The 18008-nt window shown below is 41.0% G+C and overlaps 1 protein-coding gene across 3 annotated transcripts in view; it reads right to left on the reverse strand.

Moving 5' to 3' along the window:
* Positions 1-1689: 1689 nt before the first annotated feature.
* Positions 1690-18008, reverse strand: part of LPAR4 (lysophosphatidic acid receptor 4) — a 99972-nt gene continuing 83653 nt past the window's right edge. For all 3 annotated transcript variants that reach the window (XR_011317982.1, XM_069746888.1, XM_069746887.1), the window contains one exon: positions 1690-3201. Coding sequence is in view for 2 of the 3 variants with exons in the window: in XM_069746888.1 (XP_069602989.1) it covers positions 1994-3055 (1062 nt within the window). In the remaining variant the exon portion in view is untranslated. The remainder of the gene's footprint in view (positions 3202-18008) is intronic.

Raw genomic sequence — 18008 nt, forward strand, 5'->3', positions numbered from 1 at the left:
ACCATCTACTTGTGTTGTGACAACCGCTCCAGTTGTCTTCTGCTAGTTGTGACCTGCCAGATCACTCCAGTGTTTGCTGGACGAGCAAGAAGTCACTTCTCAATGTAAGTCCATGAGAGCCAGAATGAGGCCAGAACGAGGTTCTCATAGATTTACATTGAGAAATGATGACCGTTACCTCTGACTTCTCGATAGTCAAGGGCTGCGGTCACAAGAAGGTGGCACAGGACCAGAGCAGCTCCGGGAAGAGCAAAAGATGGAGGCTGGTAAGTATTTTACTAGCAACAGGGATCAGACATTGGTGAAACCACTCCAGTGGTGAAAAAGAATGCTAGAGTGGCGCTTTAATAGGTCATTTGAAAAGTTTAGTATAACACTTCTTCCAACATACTGTAATAAAAGATGAAATACTTAAATTTTCCAAGTCATTTGTGATGATTAAAACTAAGGTGGGTCTGTGCTTTGATTGGAATACTCAGCATGACATGTGAAACTAGCCTAAAGCAGTCAGTAGAAAAAACTCCATGTATAAATTTCATGAATCTTTTTCAAAGGTGAAATTAAATTTCATATTGAAATAATAAGTGAACTGTAACTGCATAACCAGGTCCTTAGTATTTGGCTGGATATAAAGAGTAAATCATCCCATACACTTATTAGTTCAGATTTAGTATTGGGCTATGTTCACACGTTCAGTATTTGGTCAGTATTTTAAAACAGTATTTGTAAGCCAAAACCAGAAGTGGGTGAAAAATGCAGAAGTGGTGACTAGTGTTGAGCGATAACGTCCGATACTTGAAAGTATCGGTATCGGATAGTATCGGCCGATACCCGAAAAGTATCGGATATCGCCGATACCGATACCAATACAAGTCAATGGGACACCAAGTATCGGAAGGTATCCTGGATGGTTCCCAGGGTCTGAAGGAGAGGAAACTCTCCTTCAGGCCCTGGGATCCATATTAATGTGTAAAATAAAGAATTAAAATAAAAAATATTGATATAATTACCTCTCCGGAGGCCCCTGGACATCACCGCTGGTAACCGGCAGGCTTCTTTGTTTAAAATGAGCGCGTTTAGGACCTGAGAATGACGTCGCGGCTTCTGATTGGTCGCGTGCCGCTCATGTGAACGCCACGCGACCAATCAGAAGCCGTGACGTCATTCTCAGGTCCTAAACTCCTCATTCTAGGAATTTAGGACCTGAGAATGACGTCGCGGCTTCTGATTGGTCGCGTGGCGGTCACATGAGCGGCACGCGACCAATCAGAAGCCATGACGTCATGGAAGTCCCTAAACGCGCTCATTTTAAACAAAGAAGGCTGCCGGTTACCAGCGGTGATGTCCAGGGGCCTCCGGAGAGGTGAGTATATCAATATTTTTTATTTTAATTATTTATTTTACACATTAATATGGATCCGATACCGATTCCCGATATCGCAAAAATATCGGAAATCGGTATCGGAATTCCGACAACGCAAATATCGACCGATACCCGATACTTGCGGTATCGGAATGCTCAACACTAGTGGTGACGTGTTTCTATTATACTTTTCCTCTTATTTTTTTTCCATTCCCGATTTTGGTTTACAATTCTGGATGTAAAATGCTGACTAAATATTGAACGTGTGAACATGGCCTTACTGACATTTACAGAAAAGCAGAAAAAAAATAGGAGCAGCCACCATAATGTGTGTAATAATTTTTTTAGTTATTTTTCTCGCTCTTTCACATTCAAATGGTGTAAATACCGAAATACTGACAATAGGACACATCCATCTACAATACTTCATAAAGCATATTTACACAAAAACATTAAAACTTTGTGATTTTTTTTCTTTTTCACAGAATACCAGACCATATATATCTATTTAAATTAAAAATTCTATTTTGTACAAATTTATTCCAACTAGAATACTGACCACGTAGCTCAAAGCTTCCTTCATAAATTATATTCCCATCCATTAGAGACATTTTGTCCCGTTTTGTAATATTATATGGAACTTGAATCCTTAAAATTAGACTCCATCATCAAATCCCCTCCGTTGTTAATGTTCATTTGCTCAGTTAGTTCATCTTGAGTTACTGGCAGAGCAATTTTTGTTGCAGAGTCGATCTTGAAGAGATTATCCATCTTGATTAAAGGGTTGATGTTAAAGGACTTTTGAAAAGATTTGGAAGTAAAGTAATATACAAAAGGGTCAAAACAACAATTCATTGTCGCGATACACAAGGTAATTGGGTACATGGTCCGTGCAAATCTCTCAATAGAGCAGTTGGCTATTGCCTGTGAGCGTACCAAGGCGTAAAGAAAAAGGATGGAATTGTACGGCACAAAACACACAACAAAGATGGCAATGTGGACGATGATCATCTTCAGGACTTTTTCTTTGTTGGTTCCTATCTGACACAAGGTTGCTGGTTTCCTCAGAGTCCTTAAAACCAAAGAGGAGCAAGTAAGATTGAGGAGCAAGGGAATAAGAAATCCAACCACTTCAATGAACATGGTGATTTTCGACAAATAGGTTTTCCAGATGCTTTTCGAGAAGCCTTCAAAACAAGTGGTGGTCGTGTTGGATACATTGGTGGTAGAGAATAGGGATGCAGAAATGCCTCCGCTGAGGACTAAAATCCAAACCCCGGCACAAACGATGGCAGAATTTCTTCTTGTTCTGATGGTTCGGGAACGGAATGGGTAAACAATTGCCAGAAATCGATCTACACTGATACAAGTAAGGAAAAGCATGCTACCATAGATGTTTGTCAAGAATGCCGTGCCTGATATTTTGCACAAAGTGTCACCAAAGGGCCAATGGCGGTTGAAATTATAAAATATTTTAAAAGGAAGAGTGAATACAAACAGTAGGTCAGACACGGCAAGGTTGGTCATGTAAATGGCAGTCTCATTGTGCATCTTCATTCGAAAGCAGAAGACGCAGAGTGAAGCACAGTTTGTGATCAATCCCAGGACAAATACAACACTATAAACCACTCCGTAAAGGTTGTATTTGAAAGAGTCATCGATGGAGCAGGTCGTATTGCTGTAGTTTCCCATCCCAAGCTCCAGAATGTTCTGCTGAATCCTCTACGGATTCTAACTGTACCCATAGAATATTTTAGAAGCAATCTTGGCATGGCATGACTACGAGGTGAAGACACAGGCAACGTTCAAATGAATCTTCTCCATAACATGCTGGAAATCTAAAAGAAAAAAATAATAATTACAAAATTGTATATCTATTTTAGATTTTTTTCTTACACACATTATATACATACACCCATGCTTGACAGTGTTGGCACCCTTGAGATTGTTCCTGGAAATGAAGTATTTCTCACAGAAAATTATTGCAATTACACATGTTTACTTTCTTTGTGTGTGTATTGGAACAGCTAAAAAAAAAAAAAAAAAAAAAAAAGGCAAACTGGACAATTTCACACAAACCCCTCAAAATGGCCTGGACAAAACTGTTGGCACCCTCAACTTAATATTTGGTTGCAGATAAGATTTCTAAGATCTCTCCACAGGTGTTTAATGGGATTTAGATGCAGACTCACTGCTGGCCACTCAAGAACTCTTCAGCACTTTGGTTTCAATCCATTTCTGGGTAATTCTTGAAGTATTTTGGGGGGTTTATTATTATGCTAGCTAACAAAGAAACAAAAAAAAACACATAAAAATAGCCTCACCAAAACCTTGTCAAATGATAAATGCACTAGCAGGATGCAGCAGGCCCCCACAGTGGGGGCCTGCTGCATCCTGTTAATGCATTTGTCATTTGACAAGGTTTTGGTGAGGCTTTTTATTATGGGTCATTATTATACTGGTCAATCCATGACCTTGTGCACAAGCTGAGCTTTCTGACACTGGCAGTACATTGCAACCCAAAATCCTTTGGCAATCTTCAAATTTCAAGATTCCTTGCCCCGAGTCAAGGCACCCATTGCCAGAGGCAGCAAAACAACCCAAAAACATCTTTGACTCTAGGTACTGTGTTCGTTTCTTTGTAGACCTCATTCCGCTTTCGGTAAACAGTAGAATGATGTGCTTCATCATAAAGCTCTATCTTAGTCTCATCTGTCCAAAACACTTTCCCAGAAGGATTTTCATTTATTTAATTCAAATATCAACGGATAGTTTGTGCTGACACTGATGCACCATGAGCCTGCAGGACAGCTTGAATTTCTATGGCACTTGATTAGGGCTGCTTATCCACCATCCAGATTATCCTGTGTTGCCACCTTTCATCAAATTTTCTTCACTGTCCATATCCAAGGAGATTAGTTACAATGCCATTGGTTGTAAAATTCTTGATTATGTTGCGCACCGTGGACAAAGAAACATCAAGATCTCTGGAGATGGACTTGTGATTGTTAATATTGTTCTCAAGTCCTCAGACAGTTCTCTTCTCCTCTTTCGGTTCTCCATGCTTAGTGTGGCACACACAAACACACATTGCAAAGATTGAGTAAACTTTTCTCCCTTTTATCTGGTTTCAGGTGTGAGTTTCATATTGCCCCAACTTGTTACTTGACACAGGTGAGTTTGAAAGAGCATCACATGCTTGAAACAAAGTTGCTTACCCACAATTTTTGAATAATTTTGTCCAGACCATTTTTCTGTGTTTTTTTGTGTTGTTCCAATACACAAAGGAAATAAACATGTGTATAAGAAAACGTGTAATTTCAATAATGTTCTGGGAGAAATATCGGTATGTTTGTGAAAAACACGGAAATTTGGTGAAAATTTAGAAAATTTTGCAATTTTCAAACTTTTAATTTTTATACCTTTAAATCAGAGAGTCATATCACACAAAATCTATACATATAAAAAGGAGTGCATGTGTGTCTGTGTGTGTGTGTGTGTGTGTGTGTGTGGGTGGATGATGAGGTCATAAAGGTTGCCATGGCAATGATGATGTCATAAAGGATGCCATGGCGAAGATGAAGTCATAAAGGATGCCATTGCGAAGATGAAGTCATAAAGGTTGCCATGGTGACGGTTATGTTATAATGGTTGCCATGGTGATGATGTCAGAATTGTTGCCATGGTGAAGATGATGTCATAATGGGTATATGGGCACAGAACCATGGGATGGAGGATATGTATGATGGGTATATGGTCACGGGACTATGGGATGGAGGATATGTGTGATGGGTATATGGTCACAGGACTATGGGATGGAGGATATGTATGATGGGTATATAGTCAAGGGACTATGGGATGGAGGATATGTGGGATGGAGGATATGTATGATGGGTATATGGGCACGGGACTATGGGATGGAGGGTGTGTGAAGGGTATATGGGCACAGGACTATGGGATGGAGGATAATCATTATAATTTGTTATAAATAAGCACAGCTAGTTACTATGCCCGGGCAACGCCGAACTCTTCAGCTAGTAGTTAATAAATAACATTTCCCACATGTCTACTTTACATCAGCACAATTTTGGAAACAATTTGTTTTGCTAGGAAGATATAAGGGTTAAAAGTTGACCAGCGATTTCTCATTTTTACAACAAAATTTACAATTTTGGGGATCACCTCACAGTTGAAGTGACATTGAGGGGCCTATATGACAGAAAATACACAAAAATTACACCATTCTAAAAACTGCACCCCTCATGGTATTCAAAACCAAATTCAAGAAGTTAATTAACCCTTCAGGTGCTTCACAGGTTTTTTGGAATCTGGAAGGAAAAAATAAGCATTTACTTTTCATTCATAAAAATTTTCCTTTAGACCTAATTTTTTTTAACTTTTGCAATGGTAACAGGAGAAAATGGACCATACGTTTTATTGTGCAATTTCTCCTGAGCACGCAGATACCCCATATGTGGGGGAATACTACTGTTTGGGCACATGGCAGGGCTTGGAAGAGAAGGAGTGCCGTTTGATATTTTGAATGCAAAATTTGATGGAATAATTAGCGGATACCATGTCGCGTTTGAAGAGCCCCTGATGTGCCTAAACAGTGGAAACCCTCCACAAGTGACATCATTTTGGAAACTAAACCCCTTTGAGACGTTATCTAGATGTGTATTGAGCACCTTGAACCCCCAAGTTTATAATGTTAGCAAATACCTCCAATTCAAAATGTAGTATAGTTTTTCTGATTCTGATTCACTACGTCTCTTTTCTCATGTGCAGGAACGACAGGACCTTAGGCATCCATGGTTGTGATCACTAGCCAATTAGTTAATTGTCACTATATCAGTGTCCGTAACTATGGATACCGAAGGTCCTGCAATGCCTGCACATGAGGAAAGACTCACCGCAAAACAGAATAACTATACTACATTTCTAGTTGGACGTATTGGTTATAATTATTATCATAAATAATAATAAAAATATTATTATTACTACACCTACTACATATTGGGATAGGATCTTGGAGATGGGAAAACCGCTTTAAGCCAAGTTCTAGCAACTGAAAAAGGTTGGCCACTTTCTAATGAAGTTTTCAAAAATACCACAAAACTGTAACGCTCATGTCTATAGCAAGCTTCCTCAACTTCTAAAAAAGCGCCAAAAAACTTTAATAAAGTGTTCCATGTACATTTTTCGTGCGGCGTTGCGTTAAGAAAAGTGGAGTGATTTTTTTTCGACTTATCATCCAAGTGCAATGTGTTTTTTTACTCCACAGCTATTAATCATTTACAGTTTTTTTACGTGAAAAGGGAACCTGTCACGTTAAAAATGCTGTTAACCTGCAGATTAATAGAGCTCTGAACTTGCCCACTGCTGGCACTTAAAGCCCCACTTCCATAGACAACATGGAGAGGAGTCTTCTGCTCACGGAGCAGACGCTCAATGGGACAGATGAGGGGGGGGATGGTGGGATGGAGCTGCAGGACAATGAAGTAGCAAGCTGGGTGACAGTTAGGAAGCGGGGTAGAGGGAAGAGTGCCAGGGAGGCTAGTCCTGATCTGGAACACCCCAATAAGTTTGCTAAGTTGGCAGATGAGGGGGGTGCCAGTACAGGGGTAGCACTGCTGCAGCCAGGCATGTCCTCTGAAAGCCGGGGGAGTGACTGCTCCAGTAAGGAGGGAAATAGGAGAGCAGGGCAGGCCAGACAGGTGCTGGTAGTGGGCGACTCAATTATTAGGGGAACAGATAGGGCAATCTGTCACAAAGACAGGGATCGTCGAACGGTGTGCTGCCTACCTGGCGCTCGAGTCCGACACATCGCTGATCGGGTGGACAGATTATTGGGAGGGGCTGGTGAGGACCCAGCGGTCATGGTGCACATTGGCACAAATGACAAAGTTAGAGGTAGGTGGAAGGTCCTTAAAGATGATTTCAGGGAATTAGGCTGCAAGCTGAAAGCAAGGACCTCCAACGTGGTATTTTCCGAAATACTGCCGGTACCACGTGCCACGCCAGAGAGGCAACGGGAGATTAGGGAGGTTAATAAGTGGCTCAAGAATTGGTGTAGGAAAGAGGGGTTTGGGTTCCTGCAGAACTGGGCCGACTTCTCAGTTGGCTACAGGCTCTACGCTAGGGACGGGCTGCACCTCAATGGGGAGGGTGCAGCTGTGCTGGGGGAGAGAATGGCTAGAAGGTTGGAGGAGTGTTTAAACTAGGAATTGGGGGGGAGGGTATTCATTTTATAGGAGGGGAAGATAGTGCAGACAGAGTCCTGGGCACAAATAAGGAAGTTGGGGGTGGCGGTGGCATGGGGGGTGGGGTCAGAACAGTTAATAATTTAAGAAATAGAAGTACAGAGAGGAACATAAAGTGCATGTATACTAATGCCAGAAGCCTCGCCAACAAAATGGACGAATTAGAACTAATGTTGTTGGAGCATAATTATGACATGGTGGGGATATCTGAAACGTGGCTGGATGAGAGCCATGACTGGGCTGTTAACTTGCAGGGCTATAGCCTGTTCAGAAATGACCGTACAGATAAGCGAGGGGGAGGGGTGTGTCTATATGTAAAATCATCCTTAAAACCCATCCTGCGCGATAATATAGGTGAATTTAATGAAAATGTAGAATCCCTGTGGGTGGAGATAAGGGGAGGGGGAAAAATAATAAATTACTGATAGGGGTTTGTTATAAATCTCCAAAAATAATGGAAGCAATGGAGAATATCCTAGTAAAGCAAATAGATGAAGCTGCGACTCAAGGAGAAGTCATTATTATGGGGGACTTCAACTACCCTGAAATAGATTGGGGAACAGAAACCTGCAGTTCCAGCAAAGGTAATCGGTTTTTGACAATTATGAGAGACAATTACCTTTCACAACTGGTTCAGGACCCAACAAGAAGGGGGGCACTGCTAGACCTAATATTAACCAACAGGCCAGACCGCATATCAAATATAAGGGTTGGGGGTCACTTGGGAAATAGCGATCACAAAATAATAAGTTTTCATGTATCCTTTAAAAAGATGTGTAGTAGAGGGGTTACAAGGACACTAAACTTCAGGAGGGCAAATTTCAAACGGATGAGAGAGGATCTTGGTGCAATTAACTGGGACGATATCCTGAGACACAAAAATACACAGAGAAAATGGGAGACGTTTATTAGCATCCTGGATAGGACCTGTGCACAGTATATACCGTATGGGAATAAACATATTAGAAATAGGAGGAAACCAATATGGCTAAATAGAGCTGTAAGGGGCGCAATAAGGGACAAAAAGAAAGCATTTAGAGAATTAAAGGAAGTAGGTAGCGAGGAGGCATTAAATAAATACAGAAAATTAAATAAATTCTGTAAAAAGCAAATCAAGGCAGCAAAGATTGAGACAGAGAGACTCATTGCCAGAGAGAGTAAAAATAATCCTAAAATATTCTTTAACTACATAAATAGTAAGAAACTAAAAAATGATAGTGTTGGCCCCCTTAAAAATAGTCTGGGTGAGATGGTGGATGAGGATGAGGAAAAAGCCAATATGCTAAATGACTTTTTTTCATCAGTATTTACACAAGAAAATCCCATGGCAGACAAAATGTCTAGTGATAAAAATTCCCAATTAAATGTCACCTGCTTAACCCAGCAGGAAGTGCGGCGGCGTCTAAAAATCACTAAAATTGACAAATCTCCGGGCCCGGATGGGATACACCCTCGAGTACTGCAGGAATTAAGTACAGTCATTGATAGACCATTATTTTTAATCTTTAAAGACTCCATAATAACAGGGTTTGTGCCACAGGACTGGCGTATAGCAAATGTGGTGCCAATATTCAAAAAGGGAACAAAAACTGAACTCGGAAACTATAGGCCAGTAAGCTTAACCTCTACTGTGGGTAAAATCCTGGAGGGCATTCTAAGGGACGCTATACTGGAGTATCTGAAGAGGAATAACCTCATGACCCAGTATCAGCACGGGTTTACTAGGGACCGTTCATGTCAGACTAATTTGATCAGTTTCTATGAAGAGGTAAGTTCCGGATTGGACCAAGGGAACCCAGTGGATGTAGTGTATATGGACTTTTCAAAAGCTTTTGATACGGTGCCACACAAAAGGTTGATACATAAAATGAGAATAATGGGGATAGGGGAAAATATGTGCAAGTGGGTTGAGAGCTGGCTCAGGGATAGGAAACAAAGGGTGGTTATTAATGGAGCACACTCGGACTGGGTAGCGGTTAGCAGTGGGGTACCACAGGGGTCAGTATTGGGCCCTCTTCTTTTTAACATATTTATTAATGACCTTGTAGGGGGCATTCAGAGTAGAATTTCAATATTTGCAGATGACACTAAACTCTGCAGGGTAATCAATACAGAGGAGGACAATTTTATACTACAGGATGATTTATGTAAACTAGAAGCTTGGGCTGATAAATGGCAAATGAGCTTTAATGGGGATAAATGTAAGGTCATGCACTTGGGTAGAAGTAATAAGATGTATAATTATGTGCTTAATTCTAAAACTCTGGGCAAAACCGTCAATGAAAAAGACCTGGGTGTATGGGTGGATGACAAACTTAAATTCAGTGGCCAGTGTCAGGCAGCTGCTACAAAGGCAAATAAACTAATGGGATGCATTAAAAGAGGCATAGATGCTCATGAGGAGAATATAATTTTACCTCTATACAAGTCACTTGTTCGACCACACTTAGAATACTGTGCACAGTTCTGGTCTCCGGTGTATAAGAAAGACATAGCTGAACTGGAGCGGGTGCAGAGAAGAGCGACCAAGGTTATTAGAGGACTGGGGGGTCTGCAATACCAAGATAGGTTATTACACTTGGGGCTATTTAGTTTGGAAAAACGAAGACTAAGGGGTGATCTCATTTTAATGTATAAATATATGAGGGGACAGTACAAAGACCTTTCTGATGATCTTTTTAATCATAGACCTGAAACAGGGACAAGGGGGCATCCTCTGCGGTTGGAGGAAAAAAGGTTTAAGCATAATAACAGACATGGATTCTTTACTGTAAGAGCAGTGAGACTATGGAACTCTCTGCCATGTGATGTTGTAATGAGTGATTCGTTACTTAAATTTAAGAGGGGACTGGATACCTTTCTGGAAAAGTATAATGTTACAGGGTATATACACTAGATTCCTTGATAGGGCGTTGATCCAGGGAACTAGTCTGATTGCCGTATGTGGAGTCGGGAAGGAATTTTTTTCCCCAATGTGGAGCTTACTCTTTGCACATGGGTTTTTTTTGCCTTCCTCTGGATCAACATGTTAGGGCATGTTAGGTTAGGCTATGGGTTGAACTAGATGGACATATAGTCTTCCTTCAACCTTAATAACTATGCCGGGAGGAAATTAACTTTATTTTACCCGGCAACATTCGAATTTCAGTCACGGGGTCAGTAGCGGCAACGGCATGGGTTCAATTATCGCTCTGTGTATAGAAAGCAGTGGGTGTAACTGCGCCCCCGTCACTGACTGACAGCCGGCCTGAACACTAAGCAAGCTGTCAGTCAGTGCCATGATGTGGATACAGCCGCCACTCTCTATACTCAGAGCGGTGACTGAACCTGTTGCACCGCCCCCGTAACTGAAATCTGAATGCGGTCGGTGGAATAAAGTCAATTTCTTCCTGCCAGCAGGGCTTTAAATAGGGATGTCAGGCAGGTTCAGAAAGCTATTAACCTGAAGATTAATCCCATGTCTGCAGGTGAAAGATTGTTTTTTCAAGCAACAGGTTCCTTTTAACGAATTGTAATATACCGTATTGATGCATGCTGCAAATTTTTTTTTCACACATATTTGGCCGAAGAGAAAAAAAGTTAATCTATACTGCCCCATTAAATATGGTTGGTAACATGGGTCCAAGTGTAATACGTTTTTTTTTTTTTAACTTTAACGGATAGCACTCAAAACAGAAAATACGAGCGAGTACTTTGGTTGTGATTTCAAGGTGTGACCTTTTAAATAGCACCATATCAAGGCGTGACCTTTTAAATAGCACCGTATTCTATGAATATGGTGTAAATGTCTAAGGCTAGGTTCCCACTGGCCCTTTTTATTCTGCAGCAAAACCTGAGTGCTTGGTAGGAAAGAAGCTGCGGCATAATGCAGGTTTTGCTTTTGTTTTTTCCATTCAATTCAATGGGTGACAAACACTAAAAAATGCTGAAAGAAGTGACATGCTCTTTGTATATTAAAAAAAAAAAAAAAAACGCAAAGTACAAAATGCTGATGACAAAAAAAAAAAACAATGTATGTACATGAGATTTCTGAAATACTAGATGGTGGCCCGATTCTAACACATCGGGTATTCTAGAATATGCATGTCCACGTAGTATCTTGCCCAGCCACGTAGTATATTGCCCAGCCACGTAGTATATTTCCCAGCCATGTAGTATATTGCCCAGCCACGTAGTATATTGCCCAGCCACGTAGTATATTGCCCAGCCACGTAGTATATTGCCCAGCCACGTAGTATATTGCCCAGCCACGTAGTATATTGCCCAGCCACGTAGTATATTGCCCAACCATGTAGTATATTGCCCAGCCACGTAGTATATTGCCCAGCCACGTAGTATATTGCCCAGTGACGCTTTGCTGATACTGTGATAACCAGCTGAAAATTAGCATAAAAAACACCTAAAAAATAAATTAAAAAAAAAAAAATCAGCAAAATCGCCCAGTATGAACTTTGCCTAAGAGGAAGATGTTAAACATAATTTAGTCAATTCCATTATAACCATGCAATATTAAAGACTGTGGGCCATCAGTCCTTCATCAAATCAACTTCATTATTATGAGAAGCCCAAAATTATTAAAAAACACACTTGTGATGCAAATGATTAAAAAAAAAAAAAAAAAAAACCCACGATGCAAATGTTTGCAAATCGCTGAAAAAAAACGTACTAAAAAAACTACTATTTCAATGCCAACGGATTGACATAGAAGGTGATGACTGTATTTACCATGCCATGCTTTTCTGCGTAGACATTTGTTCCTCGGCATGACAAAAATATACTGTACATTACTTTATAGAGAAACTGTCACGTCACATAATGCAAATGCTACTAACCTGCAGATGCAGTTTTAATCTACAGGATTATAGCCTCATAGGAAGGGCCCTGGCTGATATACTTAAAGCCTGTTTTGGGCCTTCCAGAACTTGGATTATACTTACAGATGGTTCACTAGATGACAGTGTGCCGAGCAAACGACAATACACGTGTACATAACCAAGCCGAGGAGGCCAGATGAACGATAAAAATAAATGATGGTCAACCATAGCAATATAATAATAGGGGAATCGAAAGCAAGTCTTGTGTGGTTATGTGTGATCTAAGTAGAGGTTTCAGTTTAAAACCAAAAAGGCATTTCAGGATAGAGGAGCACAAGTTCTGGCAAAGCTTAGTGACATTAAACAACTTCAAATCTGTTCTATAGACTGGGATTATAGCGTGCTCCGCTCTGGAGTCCAACAATTATAAAACATGTTTATGCTCAGCTGTAACTGGAATCAGGTCCCAAAAGTATAAATATCAGTGCACACATATCCGTCTGCAGAAAATAACAGAAGAGGACACATGACGGGCCTAGATACTGCGTGGAAGTGGAACAAAGTTCTGTCCATGCAAATTTATAGTAAGGTCTCATAACTACATCTGCTCCTGGAAATATCATAACGTTTCAGATGTGCAGAAAAACAACAACTCTACTTTCCACACATGACCCAATCTTCAGCTTCCAGTTATATGGGGGCTTTAACATGCATTTGTCCCATGTGAAGCTTCCCACGGAGTAGAATCTCTATTCAAGCCCGATTTCACATGTCATACATTCATTCAGTTCGAAACTGGACCACAATGTCCGGACTGGTTTCAGGTCTCCTAGCCCAAACTAGACAGTGACGAGATGAAATCCATGTACGGAGTGGAACACTACAGCTTAAGCTACTACAGTTCAAATCCTATTTATTTGAATAATTATGGAGACCCATGTGGGTAGGGTTGTCCTTCTACTAGGAGAACAATGTTTCTTTTAGTGGTGTACTGAATCTTCGAGGCCTAGGTGGCTCTGTCAAAAAAAAAAAAAAAAAAGTATTGAAATTAGCTGTCCTCCAGAAGAAACAAAACCATCTATTGGACAATAAAATTGTGCCAATTGTACTATTTAGAAGAAAGGTCAGGGTTATAGGCAGGTAGGTGGAGGTTCAAAGAGCTTTGGTATGGGATCCAAGGACTACGACGTGGTTGCTTGACCAGGGACCTGCAAATCTTTTTGCTCAAGTTTAGTAGCTTCCATTGTCCAACCCTTTAACAACATAACTTTGGATACAACCAAAATGGAGTATTCTTCATAAGAAAGGTATGTAATCTGCTATAATAATAATGTCTGTGACATACAAAAACAAGGATATACCCCAGTTCAGTTGCGAGTGCTTTAGAAAATAGGTTTTGAACTTATTTTGTGTCTTCTAGTTATTAGACCAACAGCTGGGCCAAAATCTTGTCTGTAATTTGGGACTAACCTTAACCCTGTATCAGGGGCAGACACTGACAGCTTGGGGCCCTTGTGTGCAAGAAATGTGTCTGGGCCCCCTCATTTTATGGCGAAAAAGCTATATATTATTAGAATATACAAGCATAGCCACACACACGTATATATCTTACATTGTCTCCTTCATTATATACTAGCTGAAGAGCCCGGCGTTGCCTGGGCATAGTAAATATCTGTGGTCAGTTATAGCACCTCACTTCTCTTATTTTCCCATCACGCCTCTCATTTTCCCAATCACATCTTTCATTTTCCCCCTCACATCTCTCATTTTCTCCCTCACATCTCTCATTTTCTCCCTCACTCCTCTCATTCCCCCCTAACACTTGTCATTTCAACCTCACATCTGTCATTTTCTGATCACTCCATTATTTTTCCTCACTCCTCTCATTTTGCACTCACACCTTTTCATTTTCACCTCACACCTCTCATTTTCACCTCATCACCTCAGTATATACATGTTTGTCATCTCCCTTATATATAGTATACATATATAGTATACATCTGTATGTCATCTCCTGTATATAGTATATACCTGTATGTCATCTCCCCTGTATATATTATATACCTGCTGTGTGTCATCTCCCCTATATATAGTATATACCTGAATGTCATCTCCTTCTACATATAGTATATACCTGTATGTCATCTCCTCCTGTATATAGTATATACCTGTGTGTCATCTCCCCTGTATATAGTATATATCTGTGTGTCATCTCCCCTGTGTATAGTATATACCTGTGTGTCATCTCCTCCTGTATTAGACCTCGTTCACACGTTATTTGCTCAGTATTTTTACCTCAGTATTTGTAAGCTAAATTGGCAGCCTGATAAATCCCCAGCCAACAGGAAGCCCTCCCCCTGGCAGTATATATTAGCTCACACATACACATAATAGACAGGTCATGTGACTGACAGCTGCCGTATTTCCTATATGGTACATTTGTTGTAGTTTGTCTGCTTATTAATCAGATTTTTATTTTTGAAGGATAAGACCAGACTTGTGTGTGTTTTAGGGCGAGTTTCGTTTGTCAAGTTGTGTGTGTTGAGTTGCGTGTGGCGACATGCATGTAGCGACTTTTGTGAGATGAGTTTTGTGTGGCAACATGCGTGTAGCAACTTTTTGTGTCAAGTTGCATGTGACAGGTTAGTGTAGCAACTTGTGTGCAGCAAGTTTTGCGCATGGCGAGTTTTGCGCGTGGCGAGTTTTGTGTGGTGCCTTTTGAGTATGTGCAAGTTTTTTGTGAGCCAAATTTTGCATGTGTTGCAACTTTTGTGCATGTGGCAATTTTTCCACGTGTGCAAGTTTTGCGTGTGGCGAGTTTTCCATGAGGTGACTTTTGCACTTGTGGCGACTTTTGCAAGAGCCTAGTTTTTGCATGTGGCGAGTTCTGCGCGTGGCGAGTTTTGAGCGGCGACTTTTGTGTTTCGACTTTTATGTGGCGAGGTTGGAGAATGTGTGGTGAAATGTGTGCTGAGGGTGAAATGTGTTCAAGCACGTGGTAGTGTGTGGCGCATTTTGTGTGTGTTCATATCCCCGTGTGTGGTGAGTATCCCATGTCGGGGCCCCACCTTAGCAACTGTACGGTATATACTCTTTGGCGCCATCGCTCTCACTCTTTACGTCCCCCTTGTTCACATCTGGCAGCTGTCAATTTGCCTCCAACACTTTTCCTTTCATTTTTTCCCCATTATGTAGATAGGGGCAAAATTGTTTGGTGAATTGGAAAGCATGGGGTTAAAATTTCACCTCACAACATAGCCTATGACGCTCTCAGGGTCCGGACGTGTGACTGTGCAAAATTTTGTGGCTGTAGCTGCGACGCCTCCAACACTTTTCCTTTCACTTTTTCCCCATTATGTAGATAGGGGCAAAATAGTTTGGTGAATTGGAAAGCGCGGGGTTAAAATTTTGCCTCACAACATAGCCTATGACGCTCTCGGGGTCCAGACATGTGACTGTGCAAAATTTTGTGGCTGTAGCTGCGACGGTGCAAATGCCAATCCCGGACATACATACATACATACATACACACACACACATTCAGCTTTATATATTAGATTGCAGTCCCTTATTACACAGTGCCCTCTCTTATTATGCACAGCTCTGTCCCTTACATATTGGATTATATAGAGTCATGTTCTTTGCTACATACTTTCCCGTCTTGTTAGATGTATAATGCAGGGATGACTGATGGAGCATGGAAAAGCTTCTGATGCAGGAGCTGATGGACTGGTTGTGTGGTCACCGTCTGCTCCATCAGCAGTCATTTTATATCTAACAAGAGAGGGGACTATGTAATATAAGAGGGCGCAGTGAATAACAAAAATAACAAGAATACACTATGTAGGAGATAGTGTTGTACATTACAGAAGAAGAAACTATATAATAAGGGACAGTGCTATATACAGTTAGGGCCAGAAATATTTGGACAGTGACACAAGTTTTGTTATTTTAGCTGTTTACAAAAACATGTTCAGAAATACAATTATATATATAATATGGGCTGAAAGTGCACACTCCCAGCTGCAATATGATAGTTTCCACATCCAAATCGGAGAAAGGGTTTAGGAATCATAGCTCTGTAATGCATAGCGTCCTCTTTTTCAAGGGACCAAAAGTAATTGGACAATGGACTCTAAGGGCTGCAATTAACTCTGAAGGCGTCTCCCTCGTTAACCTGTAATCAATGAAGTAGTTAAAAGGTCAGGGGTGGATTCCAGGTGTGTGGTTTTGCATTTGGAAGCTGTTGCTGTGAGCAGACAACATGCGGTCAAAGGAGATGAGGTGAAGCAGAACATCCTGAGGCTGAAAAAAAAAAAAAAAAATCCATCAGAGAGATAGCAGACATGCTTGGAGTAGCAAAATCAACAGTTGGGTACATTCTTAGAAAAAAGGAATTGACTGGTGAGCTTGGGAACTCAAAAAGGCCTGGGCATCCACGGATGACAACAGTGGTGGATGATCGCCGCATACTTAATTTGGTGAAGAAGAACCCGTTCACAACATCAACTGAAGTCCAGAACACTCTCAGTGAAGTAGGTGTATCTGTCTCTAAGTCAACAGTAAAGAGAAGACTCCATGACAGTAAATACAAAGGGTTCACATCTAGATGTAAACCATTCATCAATACCAAAAATAGACAGGCCAGAGTTAAATTTGCAGAAAAACACCTCAAGAAGCCAGCTCAGTTCTGGAAAAGTATTCTATGGACAGAGGAGACAAAGATCAACCTGTACTAGAATGATGGGAAGAAAAAAGTTTGGAGAAGAAAGGGAACGGCACATGATCCAAGGCACACCACATCCTCTGTAAAACATGGTGGAGGCAACGTGATGGCATGGGCATGCATGGCTTTCAATGGCACTGGGTCACTTGTGTTTATTGATGACATAAGAGCAGACAAGAGTAGCCGGATGAATTCTGAAGTGTACTGGGATATACTTTCAGCCCAGATTCAGCCAAATGCTGCAAAGTTGATTGGACGGCGCTTCATAGTACAGATGGACAATGACCCCAAGCATACATCCAAAGCTACCCAGGAGTTCATGAGTGCCAAAAAGTGGAACATTCTGCAATGGCCAAGTCAATCTCCAGATCTAAACCCAATTGAGCATGCATTTCACTTGCTCAAATCCAGACTTAAGACGGCAAGACCCACAAACAAGCAAGACCTGAAGGCTGCGGCTGTAAAGGCCTGGCAAAGCATTAAGAAGGAGGAAACCCAGCGTTTGGTGATGTCCATGGGTTCCAGACTTAAGGCAGTGATTGCCTCCAAAGGATTTGCAACAAAATATTGAAAATAAAAATATTTTGTTTGTGTTATAATAATAATAATCTTTATTTTTATATAGCGCTAACATATTCCGCAGCGCTTTACATTTTTTTGCACACATTATCATCACTGTCCCCGTGCCCCATGCTCACAATCTAAATTCCCTATCAGCATGTCTTTAGAATGTGGGAGGAAACCGGAGTGCCCGGAGGAAACCCACGCAAACACGGAGAGAACATACAAACTCTTTGCAGATGTTGTCCTTGGTGGGGTTCGAACCCAGGACTCCAGCGCTG

Source organism: Ranitomeya imitator, chromosome 2, assembly GCF_032444005.1.
Source record: "Ranitomeya imitator isolate aRanImi1 chromosome 2, aRanImi1.pri, whole genome shotgun sequence".
Taxonomy (NCBI): domain Eukaryota; kingdom Metazoa; phylum Chordata; class Amphibia; order Anura; family Dendrobatidae; genus Ranitomeya; species Ranitomeya imitator.